This window comes from Neocloeon triangulifer, unplaced genomic scaffold (genome assembly GCF_031216515.1).
Source record: "Neocloeon triangulifer isolate White Clay Creek 2 clone unplaced genomic scaffold, ASM3121651v1 ptg000014l, whole genome shotgun sequence".
In the NCBI taxonomy this organism is placed as follows: Eukaryota; Metazoa; Arthropoda; class Insecta; order Ephemeroptera; family Baetidae; genus Neocloeon; species Neocloeon triangulifer.
The window spans coordinates 15,407,503-15,435,102 of NW_026775556.1; the positions used below are offsets into that span (position 1 = coordinate 15,407,503).

A 27,600-nucleotide genomic window follows, 5' to 3' on the forward strand; every position below is an offset into this window, starting at 1 on the left:
AGGTCACGCAATGGCTATTTCCAACGCGGTTCGTTGCGAAGAGCAAAAATAGCCAATGCAGGATTGTGAAGAAGTTTTCGTAACGAAATATAAGTTGGATTAATTAGAATTTTCAAAAATTTAGGCTATATAATGTTTGTTGGAAAATTTCAATTATTTAAACTTCGATTAATTATTTTTGGAAACTAGAACTTGTAAGAAATAATTTATTTTTATATTACGGTTTACAGAAGAAATCAAAATTACTAGCATTTTTATTTAATTTTATTGCTTAGGTATTATTTTAATATTTATTTGATCAATTATAGTACATTCTGCCCAGCAGTAAAAAATCAATGCATAATTATTTTGAAAGAATGAAGAAGAAGAATTTATTTATGGCTTTAGAAAAATTCCACGATTTAGGATTGATTCATGATTCATAGTATTTGTGTCTGAATTTAAAATCGGCTTTTGCTATTTGCTATACAAAACAATATTCAACAAAAATTCCATCGAGGAAAAGCTGAATTTTAAATTTACAAACCAATTTGTTGGAATTACTTTTCTATGTAAAAGACTCTAATCCCAGTAGAATTAATTAAATACATATATTGACGAAAATTCTAAGTTTACACCACGGCTTCCCAGAAAGTTTTGCATCAAAATTTGCATTGAAAGCTAAATTCATACGAAACTCAATCATCGGATGCCATGACATAATTGCGCTAGTTTGATTTCCCTCGAGCCCAAGTGTCAACCGGTTATTTTTCACTAACACAGGAAACGTGACGATGCCAATCACTCTCCACACAGCAGAGGCATTTGCATAAAACGCGTAATAATCCATGTTGCACCCGGCGAGGAACCTCTATGACGACACTCCTTTCCACTCTGACAGACACTCGAGAGTAATCAAAACAATCGCGTTGCGAAAATTTGCGGCGTGCAAATCATCTGCATACTCGCTGTACTGTTGCATGGATCGAAACCACTCTAGTATGCGTTAATAAAATTTCCCATTATTACGCTAGTCTCAGACAGCGAGTTGCTCAATGCATTTGTCACACTCAATTACAAGAGACTTAGGCGAGAATTGACTACTTTGAGAAAAGGTGTTACTTTTTTTGCTTGCGAAAATAGAGCGTGAACAGCAAAGGTTTGTTGCTCAAGCGAGCGAAATTGGAATAAGCGACCGCGGAAAGAGAAATTTTAGTGCAGGATGTTCAGATTAATGCGAATTTATATGTTCTTCTACAGTTTAACACAATAATTAATTAATCAGTTTTTCTATGTAAAACCAAGAAGATCTAGAACATGGAAATATAATATCTGTGTAAAATTGAATTGAAGATCATGAAGGAACCTCAAAATCAAATTTGAAAATTTTTCCTATAATGAATACAATATATGTGAAAAGTGAAAATTATGTTCAATATTTAATATTGTATCTATTTATATGGTCACAAACCAAAGCTACTCTATATGCTTCCGAGCAGAACGATGATCGCCAATTAAGTAATTTTAATCGCACGGAGGCGTCACGAAAGGCCGATAAGCCTAGCGCTCTTTGGTGCTCACAATGCGCGAAACATAAAGCTCTTTATCTCTCTCCCTCTTGCCTCAGATTGCCTCCTGCCTCACTGGCGTTATTATTATTATTCAGCGCGATAATTGAGCACCGCTTTGCTTGGTGACGTATTTCATATTTAACGAAGCTACTGCGACGACTGCTTCGACAAGTCCCTTGACTATTATCAGCCTTCACTATAGCACTGTGGTTACATTAAACCGTATAAACTGTTAAAAATATTATGATATGCGCCAACAGAATATTTCTAAAATAATTTTGCCAAATTAAAGTATGTACTAACAATTTTTTTATTTGAAAGCAAACACTCGAGGGTAGATTTCATGAAAAATTGAAATCCGGGTTCCTCCTATCCGGTTTTAATTTTCCTGATATACTTAAGTTTAACACTTTTCTCTATCTTGCTTTTATTAAATAATTTAATTATTATTAATTAGCATTACAATTAAGCAATTATTAGAAAATTTCATTTTCCATTGGAAACAATTACAAGAAATAAATGTTGGAAGAAATAATCAGTATTTTTGCGTAGGAGTGGGGGGAGTGTAGATCTAATTGTCAATTTTTTCTTTATCTTGTTATTATACTATTTTTTTAATGTAAAATTTTGTTATTATGCAAATTACTAAATTACAATTCAACCATGTATTTAGGCAAATAGATTTTTGCGTCATTAAAGTATTGCTTAAAACTATTTTTCTATAGTTATATTTTATTGAATATGAGCTATCAGATTTTTCTTGGCATATTTAAAAATTTAATGGCAAAACGAAAATAGTCGGTTTTACAGATGTGTGCAAAAATTGCAAATCATGCTATGTTTTCAATTCTGCTACATTCTTTGGTTCAGGATGGATGTTCACTTTTGGCAAACAGACAGAGGAGAAAGCAATGCGCATGCAAAGAGCAAATAATGTTTATGCGGAGAGTATAGGAACGTGCATTCGGGAAAAACCGAAGTCAGTGCACCGGGCATTGATACAATATACCGTAAGGAGGGTATACACTTTCCAACGAATGCAGTTCAGCCAGAACTGCGCGAGTGGCCACGGGTGAGTGATTTTTAATTTAAAATATACGGCACGCTCTTGCTGCTGCAAAAAGGCGCGCGGCAGCCTTGGAATTTTCACAATGCGAGAGTCAAATTATTGCTCGTTGCATTTCTCATACAGCTAACGGTAAATTTAGCTTGAATTTTACAGCACCAACAAGGCAAAAACAGGTGCATTTGAAGTTCCTGTGTACATGATAATTTTAAAAATAAAGATTGGAAAATTAATTTCCTCATTCGCTGATACCGATGCAAAAAAAGTTATCAGTGTAAATTGCGAACACAAGTTTATTTTCATCGGTCTAGCGCTAAAAAATGTCGGCGTCAGCACGCGTTGATGAGCGTTGGGACGACAATTATTCCACAAGGAGTGTTTCATGGTGGTTTAAATAAAAATTGAGTGGTGATTAGATTTGCTCTTTTTCTGCACCCCGGCGGCTGCTCTGTGGCTGTGAGCTGATGATGACGGGGAATTGAAAATGTTTTCCCCGCAACATGACAGAGCAGAGGAGAGTGAGAGCTGCCGGCGAAACTCCGCTGGGATTTTGTGTACGGGATACAGCCCTCGGCGGAGAGCACAGAGAGAATGAGGAACAGCAGCAGACTGTGTGCAGCTCACAGATGCTGATCGATACAATTTTGTCACCGTGTCAAAAACCAATTGGCGAGAAAATACGTTTACAAAGAGCAGCGGCAGAGAGAGGCTTCGGAGTGCGAGCCTCTTTGCGCTCGGAAGCCAAGGTGGTTTTGCAGAGATTTGCAGTTTTTGCCGCTCGTTGCCTGAGATTGCCTTTTGCTAATGCCAGCTACTATGTAAAGGGTCTCAACTTTATTCCGTGTCGCAACGAGAGTAGAAAAATGCGAAACCAATATATTAAAATTAACCTCTTTAGAAATTGGAAATCATTAAAAACAATTATAGTTCTGTAAAAATTACAACTTTCCCGTAATTTAAAAACAAAAACGGTATACAATCCTGCTATAAAACAAAAATAAAATGAATATGCCGCGCAAAATGCGCACGTTTAAAGAGACACAAAGTTGTAAATTATGTTTAAATTACCTTACGACTGTATATAATATCTTTTCATATTTTCGTAAGAGAGCGAGCGAGGGGCCCCACAAGTATAAGAGCACTTTCAAGAGAACCGCGACCGTCTCTCCCAATTCCTGTACATTTTAAATTCCAACTTCAGACGCACACACTGCATTATTTATACCAGCAAATTCAATTTATGCGAAGGTCATATTTTCTCGGGCAGACCAACAAATTCTGGTGTGTGAGGGCGCGCCAGCAACTACACTTCTTGAGCCAGCCAACAGTTAAGCCTCTCCAAACAATAAATCGCCATTAGAACTTGCCACGGATGAATATGATAATAATTCTTTATGCAAATAAATTTCGCACATTAGAGCAGGAGAGAGACCGTGGTCGAAAATCTAAAGCTCAAGATCATAATGGTGCGCGATGAGAGTGCGTCGCGGGTCAGTGGCCGCTGCCTGCTGGATTTCTTTATGTTCCAGCCAAGAAGACACACAGCACGCCTCGTTCACTCTCGTTGGTAATTCTCAGCGAGAGAGTATACCAAGCTTTATCTGCGCTAGATGATGGTTCGCCGGTCGCGGTCTACTAAACACATCGCCAGTACATACGTATTTCGCTCTCTCACTCACTCAGCCTAAACAATCTGCCTTTATACGAACCCATGAGATGAAATCATTTGCGAATGATTCCTAAAAAAAGTCTAAACGCTATAAATATATACAGCAGATAGTTCGCAGAAAAGGACCTCTTCACCCACTTGGATCAATTTTCAGGCCAGACTTTCCGCCTTATAAGTCGGAATGCAGAAAAAAAGTCTGAAGGAAAATCTTGTTTGATTCTTTCAAAGTCCCTTTAGCGTTTAATTACAAAGCAGCAGGCAGTTAAGAGTTAAAATTTAGTAGCTGGCGACTTTTGAAGTCGCCTTTTATATAATGACGTCAATGGCCGCTCTTTTTAGCCTATCTCGTAAATCTCTTTCATGAGCGGTTCTCATGAAATTTGCCAATTAAATGTCACCGATGCTTTTGAATGCGCTATATCGACTGCAGGTTTTTCCCTCCAACCTCTCTTTTTACCAACACAGGCAGTTTATCTCGATTTTACAAATGTCGGTCGTTTCTATGCCGTGTTTTATTTGAAATAAAGCGCTTTCCCAGCGTGTATGTCGTTTATTTCGAGTTTGCCGTTAGCAAGTTTATTATTTCAAACTGCGACGCATTTTCATAAAAAATTTACTGTCCGTCATCTGCATAAATCTGGAGAATCATAAATCCCGGCCGAAATTATTGCCCGCCTAATTCGTTGCTGCGTGTGCAGGAGGATCAATTCGAGGGCGGATCGTCGTGCAGGCACAACTCCTAAAAACTCCATAAACGCTGAAACGCCGGCGCATCCGAAATCTGCACGGTCGTAAACGGCAAAGCTGAAATTTCCGAGTGAGCGCAGCCAGGGCTGGCCAGCATTAGCGGTTCGGATGTGTTTGCACAGACATAAAAAGACGTGGAAATAATTAAAAAGTCTTTATTACGCTGGGCGACGGCGACACAGCACAAAAAGAGAGCGTAAGGGACGCTCTAGTGCTGCTGCTCGGATATTATAATACGGCTCACTACTTTATGGATATAAATGCCCGCAGGGCAGAGAGCCAACTCTCTTCCAAACACACACTGTTGAGTTTATTGCGTGATCCTCTCGCGCTGCTGTGTGATGATTCTTTGCTACTCCTTCCTCCTCGAGCTTTTTTGTGAGAGAGAGCAAAGCGGATCCATTGCATTGCGAGAGTGTGTGTATTGGTTTAGGCAGCCTTTGTTTGAACACCTTCGAAAATAGCACCAGTCATTTTAAATTACCTCAAAAAACATTACATAAAACCACTTCCGAGGCAGATTAAGTGAAAAAATATGCCGTATACCAGGTTTATATTCCAAATTAATTTTTCCAAGCCTTTCCTTATTAAAATAATTCAGAATCAATTGGAAAAAAGCTACACAAAAAGAAAGCTTTTCGCACACTCACTGTCTCAATTGACTGCAATTTATTTGTCTATCCATATCTCCATTTCCGAGTTACCTCAATTCTCAAATAAATACATTTTTTTTTCACATAGCTTCTTTTTCTAAACAAATTTGGCGACAAGAAAAAAAATTATATAAAAAAGATGTAAATTTCTACATTCAAAGAAATATCGCTAAATATTTATCCTTCACTAACAAGATAAAGAAGTAATGAAATTTTCCAAGAATAAACTACTAATCAAAGTTACACTTTCGTGCAAAAGTTGAAACGTGGAAAACATCATATAAATATCTAATTAGTTTTTCACTTGCTATCAAACTTCTACTTTTGAGAGTTACGCAATCAAGACGGCACAAAAAATTAAATCTGCTGTGTATTTAATGAAGGCACTAATGGAATGGATAAAAATAAAACGAAGAGCAAAAAGCTATTCGAACTCTAGAACTTTCAGAGATGCTTCCATCCAAAACAAAAAATATCACCAAAGTTTTGACTTATTTGCGAAATTTATCAAAAAGTAAGACTTAACAATTCTCAAAGTCAAACAAATCGGCTCCATTCGCGAGGCAGCAAGTTCATTCCTTTTGGAATGAAAAAGACAAGGGGTGCTTGATTAAAACTCCCTCAGCCGTATAAAGTAAGTTAGTCCGTCTTGGGCAATAAAAGGCTCTCGAGATGCATAAAATATATAAAACGCCGCGCGTGGGAGGAAATATCGGAACAGGGCTTTGAAATGTGCAAAAGAACCACCGGCGTTTGTTTTTGCCGGTGAATATTCAAAGCTGACTGCAGCAGGGCAGAATCCTTTCCGACTCTTTGGAAAAAGAGTGTGTCTATCTATCTGTACTTACAACAGCACTCGCTCTGGCAAAATGCTGGTGAGCGAGCGGCCGCCTCTCGAAAGCGCGAGCTCGGAACGCGCGCAAAGTCTCGCTCTGTTGTAACCATGGAAACTCCTCTGGCAGTCCTTTAGCTACATATATACAGCTTTTGAGGCTACGGCAATTTTGTTCTCATTCTACGTCTGCGTCATTACGACACGGCCAGCCTGCACAGCACCGGCGTCATCTCCTCCAGCAGCTGATGGATCGCGCGTCGAATTATTTGGCCAATCTAATCAGCCAGAAATTAAACACCAGATTGATTTTTCACAGGGCGGATGTCGCGACTCTCCGGGGACAAGCTTGGTTGTTTGATTTGTTGGCGCCTCCCGGAAAAAGCCAATCATATTTTTTCCAATCACTTTCCAAAATTTCCTCTTGAATGTAAATAAAAATCAGCTAGACGAATAATGCCAATTACAGCTTTTCCTCACTTTTACACAAAGTTTTTAATTAATTTACATTTATTTTATTTTTAATTCTTTTTTAAATCCAGACAATAATTTTATCTAACAATAAATACTAGGCGTTAACTTTTATCAAACGATGATCCTTAATCATATAATCAGAGCTGATTTAATTCGCAGTACAATGTCATTCGGATTAATTTAGTTGATTGATCTAACAAGGCTAATTTGATTGCGCAAGTCAGCCGTTCCTAGAAGTGACTGACTTGTTTGCAAATTCCCGCAAGCATTGCCTACTTGAAATTGGCGTCACCGCGGCGTCATTTGGACTTCTCCCCATCGTCGTCTATTCAGCGAATTTTCGAGTGCCGTGTTCTGCAACCCCCTTATTTTTTTATCCGAGTAAGAAATTCAAAGAGACCCAACAACCACGAATCCGGGCTGCTTTCTGAGTTCCCGAGAATTCTCCATCATTTTGCGCTGCACTCATTGAAGGCTTCCCTTTGATGTCGAAATTACTCATTCACCTAAGTATGAAAAGTATTCCACTCGACTGCCGATGCTGCAGCACAGGGATGCTGAATTAGCAGCACTTTTCATAAACTCGCCGCAAAAACAGAGTTGGCGCCGACAATAAACAAGAGAAAACGCCACATAGAAATTATGATAAAAGAAAAGTATAAGCTTGTGGCGCTTTTTAACATCACTACTGTAAATAACAAAAAAAAACTGTAAACATAATGATGCCTAAATTAAAAAGTTACAAATAATTGGAAATGATGTTTAGATTTTTCTTTTTGTTTACTTAAGTTTTTACACAAAAATTATTGATGCAAATTTTTTTCAATTATTACTTAAAATAAAAAAAGGAAAACAATAAAGTATTAAATTACAACAGTCAATTCATTTTTAACTTGTCAATGTTACTAAAGTGAGAATTTAATAAAATTTAATTTAACCTATGCTGTTAGCATTAAATTGTGAAGTTTAATCACAAGCCAATGTAATTTATTTACAAATTGTTGTTGTTGGATTTTGCGCTAAATCAGCTGTGAGTGAGCACCGGGCACACCACACTGAGCACATGATGTACGTGTGTACACACACCGGAATGGTGCAATGTGCTTGCATAAAAATCAATTCGTCGCACTGTGAAGCGAGCGGACGTGGAACGGATGCAGCGGCAAAATGCTAGCTGCTGTTTCGCGATCGCACGGTAAGAACGAAGTGCTCGGCTGCAATTCCTCGTCTCTATTTACCAGAATGCCTCTTTGCCTGGTGGTGAGCGCGAGCACGCCAAAGATATCTGGGTCGAAAGTGAACAAGCGCGGCGGCACGGAACCTGCAGCCAGCTATGCCAGCGAGAACACTCTGTTTTCTATAATATACAGTGGGGTGCTCTTTGATTGATTGGAAACACGACGGGGTATAAATCGACTCGGTTGTTTCGTGGCGCCGAATGCATTAATTTTAAAAAGTCGGTTGCTGAGCACAGGATGATTAATTCCTGGACTATTTTTTTAGAGCGAAATATTAAATAACATTCAAGAAAAAGTTTGCAATTCTCCATTATTAAATTTACACTTTTTGCAAAAATTTTAAATCAAGGATTTTGTTATTTTCTTGCAATTAATGTAATCATTAAAACATAATTGATGAAAATGCAGGAACGTTAATTATTTTTTAGCCATGCTAAAAAATATCGTAGAAAACTTTTTAACTTATAAGAGGGCAAGAAAGTTTGCTCCTGGCAGATTTCACACTGCACCTTGTTGCCGACACTTGATAAAAATTCACTTCTTCGGAAAAGCGTTTGAAAGATTCTTAAATTGGAATTACTTTCCGCTTGCTTTCCAGCAGGGAGTGCAGTGGTTAGTTGTTGAACAAAGTTGCTCAACCTCAAAACTTTATGTGGCACACGAGAGCTAGAAGAGGCCGCCGCCGATATTTTTTCCCATTCCACGCGCAGTTTCTGACCGGCGCGAATTATTCTCATGGTCGGTCGCCGCGCATACCAACGACAATGAGTAATCTTTCTCAAAAGAATCGACCTGCTCACGAAATTGCATTAGATTTTCAAAGTACTTTGAACTTGAAACTTTTATTTTCTTCACTTGGCCGCTCGGCGAGAGAAGAAAAGAAGCACCTTTCCTCTTTTTGTATCACTTTATGCACGAAATAAATTGTATAATCATGACTCCCTTGGAGAGCGAGCCTCACGTGCTATTTGCTCATTTATTTGCACTTTTGTCAAGGGGTTTAATGACCCGCCTGCTCTCGCTTCCTGAATTTTCTCATTTGTTTCCCGACGTCTGGTGCAGCACGGGGCGGTTCCGAGAGTGCTTCGTGCATGACGGAGGCGCTGCTCTCGCTGCCGCGTATTAAGAAAAAACTATTTAGCAAATTAAATGCTATGAAAAGAGCGGCGGAGCGGTTTTTACGACGCCGACTACTTTTCGGAATGTATTGCAGCTCAATTATTAGCAGTTGGATACGAATTTTATTCTCCCTTTCCGGCTCGGCTTTCTTTCCTTCTACCGAGAGAAGTAGGAGATTTTTTGCAATTCACTAATGGGGTGTGTTTTCGATGTGAAGTGGCTGGTTGTTAGCAGGAAAGAATGAGGACGGAAATCGAGAGCGAAAGCTATTTTCGGTATCTAATTTCCATAATACGCATAAGGTTGCGTTAAGCTCTCTTGGTGCACGACCTGGCAACTTTTTAGGTCGAGGAAAATTATTTTGGGAAATAATCATGTCATCATTGAGCTATGCAAATCTATGACCTGTTTTATTTGCAGATCCAAAATGAAATTTATTGATTAAAATTAAAGTCAACCAGAACTCTTCGTAAAGTGGAAAAAAAATCAATTAAAATTTATTACCATTAATCATGAATCATCTGTATGCAGTTTATTGAATTATTATTTAATTATAGTTCTAATTACAACCAACTAAATTTTGCAAAATGCTTTATAATCATAACACACATTTATCAACAATATCAACTTTCTTCAATTACAATTATAAATTTTGTCTATAAAGAGATGCAATAAATATAAAAATCGAAATATTTTAAAATAATCAAAAAAATACTTATTAATTTATTTTGAGTTATAATTACTTAATGTCCTGCATAATAACTAATCTATCTATTATTTTTCTTTTTGCTGCAATGAGTTCTGATGAAAAAAGTTATATTTGGAGTGTCCCTATTATTCCTCTAATTACCACCCTTTCGCGGACTCGAGCCTCTCCTCTCTCTCTCTCCATTACTGCAAACAGCCTCTGTTTAAAATCGAAAGTTAATCAAGCGAGGGGAGAAAGGCGGCAGTTAGTCAAACAATCCGAACTCATGCATCAGCCGGCTAAGCTTGAAAGAGAGAGACAATTCTTGGCGAACAATGCAACTACGCCGGAGTAATTGATTGTGCAGTACGGTGGCCTTGATTGGCCAATGTTTCAATAATAAAGCTCATTGAGCTGCCGTCTGTTATTCGAGCCGCGCTCGAATGGTAATTGTGCGAGCAGCGTACTTGTGTCTGCTGCCGTCTCTACTCACATGCACGAGCCACTCGCTGCGCTGTTTATCAATATCTCTTAACACCGAACGCGCAGCTCTCGCGGCAAGGTTAATTAATTCCAAATTCGAAAGCGACGGTGACATTTTTAATCGTCGCATTTCGCATTGTTATTTCACTCGCCGTCACTCTCTTGTTATTATATACGAACCTGACCTTTTCAACGGCCAGGGATAAGAGCCGCTGCGGGCCGGTCGGGTTGGTCTCGCAGCACTTTATTAGGCCTGCCAGTATTATCAAGGTGAGCAACGTGTTTGCTCATTATTTCACTCACTCGCTCACCTGCTTCGAATTATTTTATGTGCCGCTGCAGTTTGTCAGCGCTCATTTTTCATGCCGCGATCGAATCTCTCTCTCCGCGTTTGCGTTTTAATTTTTTTCATTTATATACCTTTCAGCCAGGTGATTCCGTAACTCTTGAGAGCTTTGATCGATTTATTATTTACAAAAGTGACCGTCGGTCGATCGTGATTCCGAATCGTTTGGCTATTTTGGGGTGATCAGGAAAGTCTGGCTTGGGTTGAGGATTATGGAAATGATGGCGGGTCGCTTTCATTCAACACAAGCAGGCTGCAGGATTTGAATTTTTTTGACGGTTTTGATGCCCCAACTGTGGATGGGAGAATAAGATGAGTTTGGTGTTTTATTATAATTAATTGGCTTGTCAATAGAGTTATTCGGTTTCCATTTCCGAATGAGATTGTGTGGATGGGAAAAGCTATATAATCGATCAATCCTTAATGGATTTTGGAAGAGGGCTTTAATTGAATACTTTACAATAGTAAAAATATATTTTTTTTTCTTCTAAGCAAGTTCAAAAAATTTATTTGAGTATGGAAAATATTACAAAATATTTCAGTGCTTATTGGACTTGATAAAAAGAGGAAATTCTGTCGGTGAATGAATATATTTCTTCAGACTCTGCAGAATTGAATTTCGATTGGGATGTCGGAGTTATTCAAGTGGTGTCATGTCAGGCAGAATTTTCCGCTTGATCTGCGAGGGCACGGTGCACAATAACCATTAAAGGAGCTCGCCTGCTCTCTGCATAATCACCAAGCTACTTCTTCTGCAGTGTTCCCGCGCGCCAAGCAAAGGAAGTGGCTCTGCGCGAGATACAATTTTAATTCAGTTCACACTTTGAACTGCGGCCCATTACGCGTGTTGATGCGGCAGTGCGCGTATTATGAATGCGCGGAGCATGATACATATAAAAGCGGCACGTCCGTGTATACTAAGGTGCTTGGAGCACCGCATGCATGCAGGCGGAAGGGGATCTGTACGTAGCGCGCGGCTCTTCCACCCTCGTCGCCAAAGAACGACGACTAACTCTGCTCTTTCCATCTTTTTCGTTTTGTGTGTGTTATAACAGAGAGCGAGCGAGTGAGCGAGCGAGCCGTGCTCGCCTCCCAATAAAGTTGACTGAGAGAGCGGCGGCGATCGATTTTGCACAACAAAAGCGCCAACCCTAATTACTAAAAGAGCGCAAACTCTTCTCGTATTATGTGAAGCCGGCGAGTATATATAATAATCATCGTGAAAAGTTCCCGTGCAAATGGTGATAAAAGGGCGCTGCCGTCGCAAAAATCCGCCTACTTCTCTTGCACTTTTCTGTTTGAATTCATTCTCACATTTCACGTCAGCAAATAGAACATTCTCTGCGAAGCCTTTTCAATAATTTTTTATATTATCCAATTAATTAACTTGTTTTGTATGAAATGGTATTAATAGAGTATATCACAGAATTTACATGGACTGAATTTTTTACCCTACTTTACGAAGTTCAATTCAATTGCATGTAAATATTTTTTACAACGCGATAAGACTTATAAAAATGTGTAATGAAAATATGTCTCTCAATAAAACGATATAAAATTAAAATCAATTTTCATTCTTAGGCAAGTTATATATTAATATAAATAAAGGTCTTTGCAAATAGAATTGAAATTTTTATACAACTTGATAAATAAATTAAAATAGGCAGAAAATATTTATTAATTTTTTCACCGTTAGCTTCTGAAACATACTAAAGCAGAAAAATTGATACATCCATCTGTTGAAATTGGTTTGATTATTCGATTGCAGAGCGAACTTGGATTAATTTACGTATTTATTGCCGCTGCACAATGTGCTACACGCCAATTGATATACAGCGCACCCATATTCAGAGCTGCGACACAAAGCCAATTATAATTTGGTTACTTGTTGACAGCAGGCAGAGCGATCATATTATAGAGAGGACGAAACGAGGCGCAGCTCGATTTTTACACAAATGTGCTTTCCAAAAGCAGCCGGGTGAAATAATAATATTATGTTTATTCGGGAGGCGCGAGTGATATTCCGAGTGATATTGCCGCGGCGTTTTTCTCCCTTTGCCCTTTTGCATATCATTGGCTATATGTACGTTATTGTTGCGAAACAGCAGAGTGTGTTTGCTGTTCGTCAGTGGCGGCATTCAATTATTATTGGCACAAAATGGATGATGTAATTGTGTTATAAAACAATACAAGAGAGCTCTGCCTCTGTTTGCTCGCGCGCACACTGCCTTTCATATCGGTGGGCTGCTGCATGGCCTAACACACAATCGGGCCGCTGATGCTTTTGCCGTGTTTGGACGCTTTTTCCACCTAAGAGCAAAATTCAACCGCAATTTCAATCACGCTCGGATACATCGTGTCCTCCGCAAACATGCTTGTTATCGGAGCTCTTAAAACATCTGTATTCGATTGCGGCGGCGAATAAAAATGGCACGTCCAAATTGCATTACGGCAGTATTGATTCCAAGTAGAGGCTTTTGCAGGGTTGAAAAATTGTATAAATGAAAATTATTATTTCCAGGAAAAAAACACGTAGAAAGCCACAGAAAATGATCAATTAGTGTGTTCTTCGCAACCAGCTCTTCCTTTTTTTTTAACTTGAAAAAGTTGTATAAAATTTGTGACAACTCATTTTTTTTCATGGAGAAGAGAAATACAAAATTTAGGTACGACTTCCGAATATTTTTTAAAACAAGTATGATTTGACCTAAATGAAACCCTGCCGGAAAGGAAATATTGTCATGAATTCTGCTATAGTCTCTGGTAGTTAACTATAAAATATTTATAAAAGATAAAAGTCTTGAAGGAGAAAATTATTTGTTCAGTTGAACGGGTTGCATAAGCAATTCAAAAAATAAATTTTGCTGGATTAAATTAAAGTATTTTTTATGGATTAAATGAATCAACACTTATCAAAATGTTCCTTTGCTGAGGGTATAAAAATAAATGATTGAATTCCTGCTTTTCATTTCCAGAACATCCAATTACCATTTTTTCCACGTGAAAATACAAAATCTCTTTTTGCGAGCATCTTTTTTTTCTTCTCTCCAGCCGCGCCTCAGTCAGCCAGCAACATCAAATTCTTTTGTACAAATAAAAACTCGCTGTTTTCCCTCTCTCGGCACTCTCTCTTTACGCGGCGTTCAATTAAATAAAGCCCGGCGTCTCATTAGTGCATCCGAAAATCGCACGATGAAAAGATGAGGAGGAAAAGCGCGTGGCGCAAAAAAATACTGCTTGGGAATGAGAGAGAAAGAGTGAAAGCGGGCGCTGGAAAATCGCAATGGAAAATTTTCGCTCGCACTTCACCTCTAATCCGCGAGGGCCTTCTCTCAATTTGCTCCCTGTGCAACGCGAGAGAGAGAGACTGCGAGAGGGAATCAATTCAAAGCAAAGTTAAAGCACACTCGAAGAAGAGAGATTGACGTTTGACTGCGCCACCAAATATATGTATGCATGCAAATAGCACAGGGAAAGAGAGAGAGAGAAATATATTTTCGCCCGCTCTCGGCGCGGCACCAGCACTGCCGCTGATATATCCTATAAAATATAATGCCTTTCAAAAGTAAGTATTGATTTCGCCGCGGCGAATATATAAAAAGCGGAAAAATCGCGCGCGCGATATGGTGCATTACGTCGGCTGCCAGCCGCGGAAAATTCACTCAGCCGCTTTTTGATCTTTTTTGTGCACTCGCAGCGATTTCCATCCATTCTCTCTTCCACACCACACACATGCAGAAAGCGAGTGCAATGTAATAAACCTCATGCAAGAGAGCGTGGGGCAAGTGGGAAATGAAACCCCTCAAGTGTGAAAAGTGCGGAACGCGCTCTGGAAAAACAGTTCTTTTGTTTTGCAGCGTTGGTGTGTTTTCAAACGACATACAAATTCCTGGAAAAATCGCAATTCGCATTGCACATGTTTTCTCTGATAAAAAAGTGACCCAGATTTCATGTTCATAAAAAACAATCAGCAGCTTATTCTATTTAAAAAAAAGTATTGAATGAGACAAAATCAACAATTTCCAAAAATTTCAAGATTAACATCGTGAGCAATTTGTTACCTCCTTTCTTTGTTTGTTCGCAACAAAACCTGCGGATGATTGCAGCTTTGATTTTAGATGGCCTACTTCTTACTTCCTCCCATTGTCGATATAAAGAGAGAGAACAGCGCGGCGGCAAGAAGTCAATTGTGCGGAGAAGAATGTGTGTTGCCGGCAAGCACAGGCCAATAGAAAAAAGTCCACAAACCAATTGACACATAATATAAGGACGCGATAAAGCAAAGTGAAGGAATAACACACATCATTCCGGAACAATATATACGCGGCACGTAAGCCGCTTAAAAATATTTCCCGCCTCTTACATAACTGTTGAAAAGAGCTTGGGCGGCTCGTTGGTTTGGCTCTCGTTTGCGGTGTGTGTGTCTCTATATGATGTGTATATACGATACACACACTATACCATAGCAGAGAGAAAGAAAGCGACCCAGGATGTGCCGTTGACTTTTTTCTTTGACTTCACTCTTTCCTGTTTCACTTCTGCTGCATTCCTTCTCATATAACCAGCTGTTTTCCAGCAGTTCTTTCACTATTTTATCTCTCGCTGCGTTTTACGGAGAGCATATTTCATGCTGATGAACTCTGGATTATGAATGCGAGAGTATGAGGAGTTGATATAAATTTTAAAATTTGACGTGGCAGCCATCAGAGATGAGCAATAAAAGAACTAAGCTTTGAAATAGATTAAATCTAAGAATGAAACCAACTTTAAAATTTCTTATTCTATTTTATCCGTGCTGATGTAAAAATTTCAGGTTTAAGAATTCAATACAATAATTCTTTTTGTATAAATTTATTATCCTAACTGTTTGAAATTGAATACAAATAAGCATTATTTTGGTTTATTAAAATTCTTGTCTGAATATTTTCAGTTAATGCTCAAAGTATTAATTTATAGTTAACGAAATTCAATTTGTCAATTCGAGATGAACTAAATAATCAATTGTTTAATTATGAACTTATCACGCTTGTGTACTTGTACAAATGGTGTAAATAATTAATAATTAATTCGTGCAATTAACACGGAGCGGCATCAATGAATGGAGGAGTCAGAGCGCGCAAGAGAGAGTTAATTTGTTGCACGATTATTCACTCACTCGGTCGCGGTTCATCACTAATTAAGCCCGGCGTGTATATGAATGGCTGGCCTCAATTGAATACTGCGTGTGTTTCTTTTTAATGCCCCTTAATTGGCGTTTGAGGCGGCGCGCGGTGGAGGCGGCAGCCAAATAAAAAAGGTGCGGAAGCCGCCACAACAGGCGAACCACCCCCGGGCGGGCTGCAAACCGCCTCGCGGCCGCCGCTTTTCGCGGCCTTTATTACACAAACGCTGGAAGTACAGTCTGAATATGTACTCGGCTCGAAGGCAATGCTGGGCGAGTGTAGAGAGTCGATTTGGCTCTGCTGCGGTCGCGAAAGGCCTCAAGATGTGGCCGTGAAATTGATCTAATTTTGAATAAACGCACAAGCACAAACCTGCACACTATCGCTACAATCTTTATGATGGAGAAATTATTTTTCAAAAGACATATAGATGCACAAATTAATTACATCAATATATTTAATGTGATACATTATTCAATTATTATTGTTTTGAAATCTTATTCATAAGTATCATACATTTATTTTACGATAGTATTTTATTGATACGACTCGGAATATTTGAAAATCTTTTAGAAATGTGTGAGAGAGAGAGAGCTTAACTGATAAAGTAAGTAATGGATTTGTTGAAGCTATGGACAATGTGAAAAAAAATAAGTGCCATAGAAAGAAAATAATCTTTTTACCTATTTTAATTATTATCTGCCCTTTAATCAACAAATTGAATGATTCCAAATAGTTTATCTTTTGTTTTCATTTAATAAATCGTATATTGTATACAATTATCTACCGAGGAAAGAATTTGTATAAGTTTAATTTGTTACCCATTGTAAAATTTTGCCTTCTGTTACTATGTCTTTACTTTATAATATTATAGAAAGCTAATATTTTTATCTCCAGCGTAGTAAAATGCAATAAGGAAGGCACCTTTGTTAAAAACAGAAATAAAGAAAAAGATAATAAGAAAATTGGTGAAATAAGATTAAATAAAATTAAAAAAAAACAATATGTTGTCATTTGAATTAAAGTTTTTATAGGTAACAATTTTTATAATGTAGTTTTAAGAATAATGTTATTAACGAAATAGAATTTGTATTTTTTCTCTCATGAAGAGAATTATCTTGTGATGTAAGAAATTCTAAGCAAGAACTATTGAAATCAATGCCGAAAAGCGGCCGGTTGATTTGCGAGTGGCAGATTAGAATCAGCTCTCGAAGGAAACTTTTCCGGAAGAGTGGATGCGCCTCGCAAGCGGTAACGGAAAGCGAGTGTGCTTGGCAATTTTTCCCGCTAGACAAACTTTCGCTCCGGCGTTTTCCCATCAGATACACTTGGCATTTTTCGTCTCTGGCTTTGTTTCAGCGATGGAGCCGTCTGAGCTGGCGAAAGAGGAAAGAGCGGGTGTAATGTTTGTTTTACGTGGATACAGGCAATATACATGCGGAGAGAGACGGGCTTCGCAGGGAACCTACTTTATAAATGTACCAAGAACTTGTAATTTTATTACGGCGAGCTGAAAAAGAGACGCAGGCTGTTGAATTTACGACCTTCTGGGGTGCGAATAACTCGTGAGAGATGCCGGCGGAAGGGGTTTGAAATATCCAGACGTTACGACGAGCTGATGTCCAATTTATTTGAAGAAATTATTATTTGCACGTGCCTCCCTCGACGCATTAAATGCCGCACGGAATTGCACGCGCCGAAAACCGTAGAAGTTATTCAGAACAGAGAGGGGTCTCGCGCGAATTATAGAAGCAAGGGTGCGAGTTTTATTCAGCACGGGGGAAATTTTTAGAGGGAGAGTGATTTTTATTTATTAAATAGAGAGCTAAGAGATATTTCATTGTTTAAGGAAAAAATAATCATATATAATTATATTTCATGAAAATATTATTATACTGAATAGTTAAAATTTGAGTGAAACATGGAAATGTAAAATATTTGCTTATTATTGTTTAATAAAATGTATTTTTCTCCTGTAATAAGTATGATAAATATAAATTTTTCAATAACTTTTAAATAATTGCACAGAAAAAAATGGGATTTGAATTCAAACAATTTCCTATCCTTGCATCAGTCCGGATTTAAAAAAATGAACACTTCATCTATAGACATAATTTGCATCAAGCAAGGACCGTAACTGATATTTCATTCCAGAACTATAAATTATAAATATTAATTTAATTACAGATGACTTTGAAGGTTTTTACTATATTATTAGTTTTTTCTTCTCCTTCAAAGCTAAAAAAAAAACGCAATATCGTGTTGAGACCGCGTCTTCTGATCAGCGAGTGAGCGCGCGGTTGACTGCTGTGGAGACAATTTAATATTCATCTCATGAAGAAATCTCATCCGAGTCTCCTCCAGCGGAATGACAATTCATTTTCCCGTTTCTCTCTGGCTTCTCTTCAGCAGATACCGCGCAGGTGTTGCCCGTTTGCTGCCGAGCATCAAAATCCGCGCCGAATCTTTTTGGAATTATACGCATAAAAACAAAACGAGATAGAATAAAATCTCGAGCTTTCATTGTTTGCCTCTTTAAAAAGAAAGTTATTCTGGAAGGCGCAGAGGCTCAGTGAGAGAGCTCATTATTATTGTTACAACACACCACACACACATTCACAGCTGTAACAGTATAGAATGTGGCCCGAGAGCAAACCAACCTTGATACCCAGGTACAGTACTCACAATCACTATAAAACCGGCCCTTTAAAAGATGAAACACATTTTTCAAGTCCTCCTATCCTCTCTATGGCTCTTATTTGTAGCGGCAGGTAGGTAACACATACAATCAATACCGACACCACGCCGGCCGCCTCTCCGCGCTCGCCCGCATTATCAATACCTTTCCATCGCACACGTTCCACCCAGTGTAGATTTTTTTACAGCAAGGTAATGTAAGGATAAAAACTCGGCAACGATTTCAGAGTATAATTTCACGATCAAACCTGTCTTCACATATAAATTCAACTAGGATATATGAATTAAATACAAAAACCTTTTTTATTTCCTTTAAATTATAGTTTAAAATTAAAACATAAATAATTTTATTTTATTTCTTGTTAATTTACAATTTTTTTTCTTTCTTCTCAGAGAAGAGCTTCATATTATTATTTTTTATTCTGAACATATTCATTTTCTTACATGCACGTGTACTAGTTTTCAAACTAATAAATATATAATCCAATCAATATTTTAAATTATTTGAAAAGGGCCTACTAGGCAAGTTTTTTATAACAAAAAATACTTTTGGGAATTCTAATTATTGTAAATAAAAATCAGAAAATCAGATAATCTGGCATCATCACTATGGAACGTCGGTGAAAATAATTAAATTTAATCGGCACTAAACACTTAGAGCACAAAAAGAGCGCTGTGGCTTTTACGGGCAACATTAACGCGGCAATATTTGCTCGAAAATTCTTTTGAGCCGCGGCAAGCGGGCGGGCGGGCGCAAGAGTCTGGCTGGTTTATTTACAAGAGGGCGCTCGGCGTGTTTTGTCCTACCTGTAATTAAGTCTATCATGTGTGTTAAAAGGGCCTCTTTACCTGCTGCTTTTTATTGTGCGCCGTCGCTGAGCTGCATTATGTACGCACGAGAAAAGAAAGAAAAGAATGAGCAGCGGCGAGGATTATTTTCCAGCTGCTGGGCGGGCGAACACTTTTAAAAAAAATTCCAATACATTGTCCCGGTTGAATCGAGAGCGCCTTTCTTGACTAAGGGGATGATATTTTGTCTGTTCGTTCAATGTGTTTTCTTACTTTTCATCCGCCCCGTCATACATATTTCCCGGTATACGGTCGGCGGGCTGGAATTTTTATCTGTCTGCCTCAAAAGATGAGGCTTCAGTTTGAATGCTCTGGTTGTTCCTTTTGCCTCATTCATCGCAGGCGCGAATGTGCGACGGCCGTTTTGATTAAAATTGTCAAATCATGCGTCGCGACTGAGTAAGCTCGGGTCGGATTATCACTTGGTATTGATCTGCCTAATGACTTCTCAACTCTCTAGCCACGAGCGTTGTAATAAAATATCAACGATGATTGCAAAAAGAGAGGATCTGAAGCAAATTATTTCTTAATTTTATAACAATAAAGAAAGAGGGGTTCTCGATATCAAAGATTGCACGGTTAAAGGGACTTATTAATTAAATAATATAATAATTAAGAATTTTCTTACAAAATGATCAAAAATGATTGAAAAATTAAGGCTAATTTTAATTAAAAATTTGGTATCAATGAACATAGAAACCGTGAGGCTTCTGAATTTCTATTATGAATTGGATCACAAAATTTCAAGTTTCACGTTTTTTTGGTACTTGTTATGCTATAATAAAAAAAAAAAATATATAAATTTTTAAACAAATATTCTACATTGTTTTTATTTTTATCCCTTTGTCTTTGATCTTCCCTGAGAAGTGGCGTAATAATTACTTCATTTTCCTCACAAACTGCTTTTTTTCCAAAAAAAAGGCACAAAATATGAATTGTTGGATGAAGAAAAAGAAATAAAAGGAAACAAGTTTTCGTTTCCAGCACATGTTAGCGGCACAGCCACTCGAGCATTAATTAATTTCCCTTTTCAGAACGTCCGTATAATAATTATAATATTTGCAATTTTCGTCGTTCCCTTTCCTGTTTGTTTCTCCGCACGGCGCCATCCCGCAAAAACAAAAACAAGCAAAACTGCGAAGCGCAGTCAAACGCTCTTTCATCGCACAAACAAATTCCAGCAGTGGAATTAAAATATAATTGCGAGCGCGTACGTCTCCTCTTCCTATCTGCCATTGTTCTTTCATCGCAGCCGTGATGTCATCGTCTTTATTAAAGCACAGTATATTATTATTTATACGACTTCTTCTTCGCAGCCGCAAGTACAATGTATATTACTGCAGCACACAAAACGCCGCAAACAATGAGATGAAAAAAAAAACAGCGCAGAGCTATAATAACCGGCGCGTCACTTTTTATTAACATTTTTGCTTTGTCCTAACGAGCCGTGAAATAATTTGCACTCTTATGAAGATCAGCTTCTAGAGAATCGATAATCTCTTTATATCACAATCAGATGCGATTGTAAAGGCACGTGATTAAATGTTTTATCCTTAAATGTTTTATCTTATCTTATAAACATTTAAATTTGTCTTGATTTTTATAAATGCACTTTCATTTAATTATATCAAATAAAGAGAAGACTTTTAATTAAATAACAAAAATAGTACCGTCTCACATTGCCTACAAAAAGGCTACATTACTTAGCCTCAAAATTAATATAATTGTTGAAGCATAATATTAAGGTTCAATTAAAAGTCTTCAATTGTTCCTCTCAATTATTCGTAAATAATTTAATATTAATGCAAATTTCAGTAGTAATCTTTTTTATAAAATTATATTATTCAATTAAAAAGTGAGTTTTTATTGGCAACGGGGAAAAGTGGCAGCAACTGATGACAATAACAGCTCAAAGTGATAACGCGCTGCGAACACAGACAAACCGATATTGTTCCCCCTCTCTCTGTTCACGCTAATCACAATTGTCACGTGCACCTGATGGAGTACATTCCACGCGCAAACACTATATCCATTCGCCGGAGCTATGCGTGTGTGTAAAATTATTTTGTGCCGCCCTTTTGTTTCACTATTTTATTGTGTCGGAAAGTATCGATCAGCGCCTCCCAATGCATCTCTCGTCGAGATTGTGATTTTGCCAGGCCTGATTAAAACTAGAAATTTTCATTAGCAATATTTTCCTCCTAAAACAACTGTGGCCGCAAATTATAATTTACCACGGACCATTTTTTAATCCCATGATGATGTAGTTTTTTTCATTATCGCAAGCTATAGCGGAATAATAAACAAAACGTAGTTTACAAAAAATTAAATTTTACGCACACCTAAATTGATAAAAAAAGCTTATTTTATTTTTTAATAAGTGACCGTGTATTATTGAGTCCATTGGTTTTGAAAATTAATAAAAGCATAAATTACAATGTGGTAGGAAAAAAGTAATTAAACGTATATAATTTTAAATGCATTACAAGATTTTTTCAGCCTTCAGGATGGAAATGAGCAAAACAATGCAAACTTTTAATGAAGGAAAAAATAATAATTAGCAATAATTAGGAAGCTAAATATTTAAAAAGATTTAATATTATAATTATTTTGCTTCACAAGACTTCAAATTAGTTTTATCATAAAATTAATTGATATTTCCTATTTTAAATAATTCCAATCTAATTTCAATCCAGACCTCATCCACTTCTACATACAATAAAGTATCATGAATATTTATATTAATTATGAATACATATATGCTTGTGGTTATTTAAATAATATATTTTTTTATAAATTTTTAATTTAAAAGAATTCAAAATAAAATACTAAACATTTGGTAATAAGTAATATTAAGTAAATAAGTAATAATATGAAAAAAAAATTATAAATAAATATAATAATAAAAATTGTATAAAAACTGTATATATTTATTTTTAATTTAAATAATAATTTTTTACTAGTAAAATAATCATATTAAATAATTTTAAAACTAGTACATTATGACTATAATATTAATATTACTGAATGGATGTACCAGCAGATGTTTCTCCCAAGCATGCACAAAACACCCCCCGAGCGCAAGGGCGGCAAAGGCAGATTCTCTCTCCAGCAGCTCCGTAGCTGTGCAGGCACGTACAAATACCATAGCGAGTCGCGTCACTTGCAAATGAGCCGCTTGATTGATTCAAAGGGTTAATTAATTTACCAACGAGCTCGAGCAGCGCTGGCAGGTAATCGACTCGGCGCTTAATATCAAAATCGCTCGTTGCTTTCTTAACCGTTCCACATTAAATTAAAAAAATTAACCTACCTGTGGCTGAAGAGGAAGAAGAAGTTCCGCTGCTGGTCTTGGTGGACACGATGCTCTGGAGGGCCTCGTCGTCCAGCTCGGACAGGGTCCAGCACTCGTCGGCGTTGTAGTGGGTGGCGGCGTTTTCAAAGTCCATCAGCTCCTCCTCGAGGACGCTGGTGGGCGCCTTGACGGCCGAGTACGGTCCGGCCATGTGTATATTTTCTTCCTTAATTAATCAATTAATTGATCGGGTTTCAACTGAACTTTGCGGCACCAAAGGCGAGCGTCACCTGTGCTTACATCCCTGACCTGCGGTAACACGGCCAGGGGATGCGTCTGTGTGTCCTCTTGGGCAGACCACTGCACTGTCACTCGAAGCACTGTCCGGCGGTTGAGGCAGGTCTGGATGTGCGCGGAGGGCGCGGAGATGAGGAGCAGGTTGTGTGATGCAATTTGCGCACAGGAGTGGCGTGAGTCGGGATGCTCGGAGCTCGCCTGACGCCAGCTGACTGAGGCTCGCGGCCGATCTGCCTGGCGTGCTCTCGCCACTCGTACCGACTCGTCCTCGTTCGCTCGCACCCGAACGCTGCTGCTTACAAACAAGACGCAGGAACAATATCGCGGGCGGCGGCGGCTCCTCCGCTTATGTCAAATATTATTCTTCCCCTCGTGGTTTCTGGTGTGCGCTGTCGGAAACAATGCGGGCCGCCTGGACCCTCAGCTACGATTCCCATCTTCCTATTATACTGTATTATTGAGGCACTACTTAAGCCATTAGCATCACTCCGTTCATTTGTCAGTCAATTTGAAAACTGTGTAAAAACTTTTTTAATAAATTAATAATAAGAATATAACTTGAAAATTAATTTTAAACCAGAGAAAATGGTTTTTTTACGATTTTTTTAAATTTTTATGTTTAATTTTTGTATACTCTCACTAAAAAATGTGATTGAACTGATCAAAGCTAAATTTTACATTTATAATTAAATGTGTTATTTTTGTTGATTTGTTAGTGTGAGTGTGTGATTTATTGTAATTTTTAGTGTAGAGTTGTGTCATGCTTGCGTTGTTAATTCCAGTTTCTATTTTAATGTGTCATTTTTCTCAAAACAAATCTAAAATTAAAACTGATATTGCAAAGAAATATATTGTACTACAAAAGAATAAACCGGAATTGGAAATTATAAAAATTCATATCTATAAAGCAATTGCTTGTGCATTATAACTGAAAAACCATTGAATTTTATATAAAATTTAAGTTTTTATTACAACTTGAGAAACTTGAGATTTTTCTGCATGGCACGTTGCAACAGCTACATATTACCAGGCCATGTCCCTAAATTGATTGTAAGATTATTAAATTTGTAGCACTATTATAATAAAACTGCTGGAAGCATATTTTTTTTTAATTCATAAAGAGAATCACAATTTGCTGTGCTATTGATACCAAAAATAATTATTCTTTTTATCAAATAATTTCATTTTCTCATTGATTTTGGATGAGTTCTTTTATGGGGCATAGTTGCCCTACACCGAACCTTTTTATTTTTAATAATTATTTTATTTTTTCATCATACAACCGGGTGTTTTTTATTTTGGAAGTTGTAACAAATAATCCTTCCTAGTGCAGTTTTGCCATTTTTCCCAAACATTTATTTGTGCAAACAAATTTTTCAATAGTTTAAATTTAACAGTGTGATAAAGGGAACATGAAAAAATAAACACAAATAATTTTGTGATTAATAAATAATTTAATATTAATAAATAATTTAATATTTATTAAATAATTGAGCATAAAAAAGATAAAATATCCATATTATATCAGTCTTGGTGTAATTTACTACAGTTAAATCATGTATATTCAAAAGAATATAAAATTTTAAGACTGATATTTTGCAAAAAAAAATAAATGGTTATTTTTAAATTATATCTGTTGATGAATTCTTTTAATACCAAAAAACAAAATTGGTCTAACGAGGCAAATAAGTGCGAACAAAAGATTGTATTTTGGCGCTGCATATCGCACATTTTTGTAGCTGAACTGCACAGTTTGTGCACACTATTGCATGGGCACAAGGTAGAAGGACGACCTGGATTTCCCTTGCGTAGCATACCTTGCACAAATATGCACTTGGTATTTCCTTTGCATCTTGTTTTCGCATTATTTCTGTAAAAAGAAAAAAAATGTCAACATAATTTTTAATAAAATAAATATATAATTAAGATTGGCAGAAAAAATTCGCGCAATGGTTTAATCATTATGAGTAGAGTTCAATTTTATGTTCATTCAAGTTTTAATTTGTTTAATTTATCAACTCTATTGCATTATTTGATTAAGTAAAAACCGGCTTCCTCGGTGGAGATGAGCAACTTTGTTGTTTCTGCATGGTACAGAATCAATAAAGTTGCTCATCTCCATCGAGGAAGTCGGATTTTATTTCATCAAAAAATGATCACCTTGAGTGCCAAGAGGTTCCACAACAACAACTTCATGAACCTATAAATAATCTATAACATTGAATTTGTGAAAATAATATTTTTCAATGTAGTAATGAATTGTGCGGCATATGTACTTACTGTTTAGAGAACGAAACCACAGGCCAATAATTAGATACTATATTATCTCGTAGAGCTGAAGATGAAAGAATCCAAGAAACGCTGGTGGTTGAAAGTTAGTCCATTTTATACCACGAGGCATTGGGATCGACTTTTTCTAAAAAGTCTTAAATCGACTGGCGCAAGAGTTGCCAAGAGCTGTGAAATTGGACTTTTTGAGTTAGACTCTTATCATATACTTTGAATATTAGAGATGTTGTTACGCCAGTGTTGGCCACCAGTTTGTATGCTAAAATTAATGACGACACTGATTTTCAAAGCTGAAACTTTTGATTTATGAGAGTAAAAGTTTTTTCCTTATTTAAATCAAATGCTTTGATTTTCTTTGGAATTTGAATGAAATTTTTGGAGCTCTGTTTACCTATTTTCAATCAGTGTAGCATGGTGGAGCAGAAGTAAAAATATGAAGAGAAAAATTATGCTTAAATCAGCTTAAATCTTACAAACAAAATTACACATAGCCCAAACAATAAAAAGAAATTTCATATGTGAAAGTTCCAAAAACAATTAAATATTTTTTTAACAATCAAATCAATATTGATATATAAATCGTAATAAGAAATCATCATCTCAGTTCAAGTATTCAAAAAAGTTTTCACAAGTTTTTTTTTTAAGTTTTATTTCAATAGTTAAGATTTATCCCTCGATTAGATGTATTAATTAATTTATTTTTTATGCTCGCTAATTTTGTTAGACTTTTTGCATATTATGTGACATCGATGTGTGGTGTTAATCTTTTGGATTTTCTGGTGTGTGTCTGATGAAATTCTCTCTCATCTTCTGCTTTATGTCCGTCTCCCCTCCTGCCAGCATGTTCCGTGCTGAGCGCGCGTGAGGGATTCATTGCGCTCGAGGGTGGAAAAGTGCCGCTGCGCTGCCACCCCGTCACCATATTCGCCGGCAACCATTCATTTGGTAATCGATTCGCCCAATTTATTCAGACGAATCAATTACTCTCGCCGCTGCACGACCGTACAAAACCTACTGCGCCAAACAGATTTTCTTTCTCGTCAGCTCTATTAGGTCAATTAGTTTTAATTGAACAGAGCAAAGGTCAATAATATTATTACTTGTGCACATTAAATTAATATTTATAAATACGGTGGCCGTTTACAGTATTATTCATACGCTTTCAAAAATAAACTTAATTTTGCATATTCAATGAATTTGACAATGGGACACTTCAACAAAACTAAAAAATATTTTAAAAGAAACATCCCATACTTTTTCATGCAATATTTAACAGATATATTTGAGACATTATTCTTGCAATTCATAAAGTAAGTTTGATTTTAACTCAATTTTACAGTAGCACAACGGAAAAATGATTGGCTATGGTATAAATTTATAAAAAAAAAAAACAGTAAAAAATTGAAATTAACAGGATAATTATGGTTTTTAACTTGAATATTCAAGTAATATTGCATCATTTTTGTAGCCTCAAATATCTTTTTTCTATAATCAAAATTTTAGCAATTATTTCTATTTTGAAAATAATAAAATAAATAAAAAAATCATTCCCCTGAGCAAATAGAGTTTTTTCCAGATTAAGTTTCACCAATATACAATTTGAAATATTATTATTCTCAAGTGTATAATAAAACAAGAGTAGCAGATATATGCATTTGAAGTGTTGATTTAATTAATAATTGAGGATTGATATAGGAGGAATGAAGGAGGGGTGCCTGGCTGCTTTTCTTGGTGCAGCAGAGAAAGTGCTGCATCAACGACCCGCCCTCGCTGGCAATTAATAAATTCGCCCGCGACTTTTGCAGCCCCCGCACGCGCCCTCGGCCCATTATTTTTGAAATGCAGCACCACCGCTTCCTTCTCGGCTGCTGCTAATTTCATTGCTAAAATATCATTTCTCTGGCCGGTGGGTGAGCGGCCGAGTGCGCAAACGCGCGCCATCGAAACGAAAACAACGTCAAGAGAGAGCGAGCGAGGAGGCTCGTGTGCCGCCGCCGCACACAAACTTCAAAGGGTTGCTGCTTTCATACACTTTGTGCTCGCATTCAAGGCGCTTATACGAGGGATGAAAACAAATTATTAATAAACCAACTTTGCTTACAATTCAGCAGCGCCAGCCGGAGAGATTTATATGAAGACTGCTCGC

General features: G+C 37.1%; 1 protein-coding gene across 1 annotated transcript in view; it reads right to left on the reverse strand.

Moving 5' to 3' along the window:
* LOC132200009 (uncharacterized) overlaps window positions 1-23,385 on the reverse strand; it is a 123,755-nt gene extending 100,370 nt beyond the window's left edge. Inside the window, exon 1 of the mRNA XM_059625166.1 lies at window positions 22,887-23,385. Coding sequence (XP_059481149.1) covers window positions 22,887-23,079 — 193 coding nt within the window. The 5' untranslated portion in view covers window positions 23,080-23,385. The remainder of the gene's footprint in view (window positions 1-22,886) is intronic.
* Between the last annotated feature and the right edge of the window lie 4,215 nt (window positions 23,386-27,600).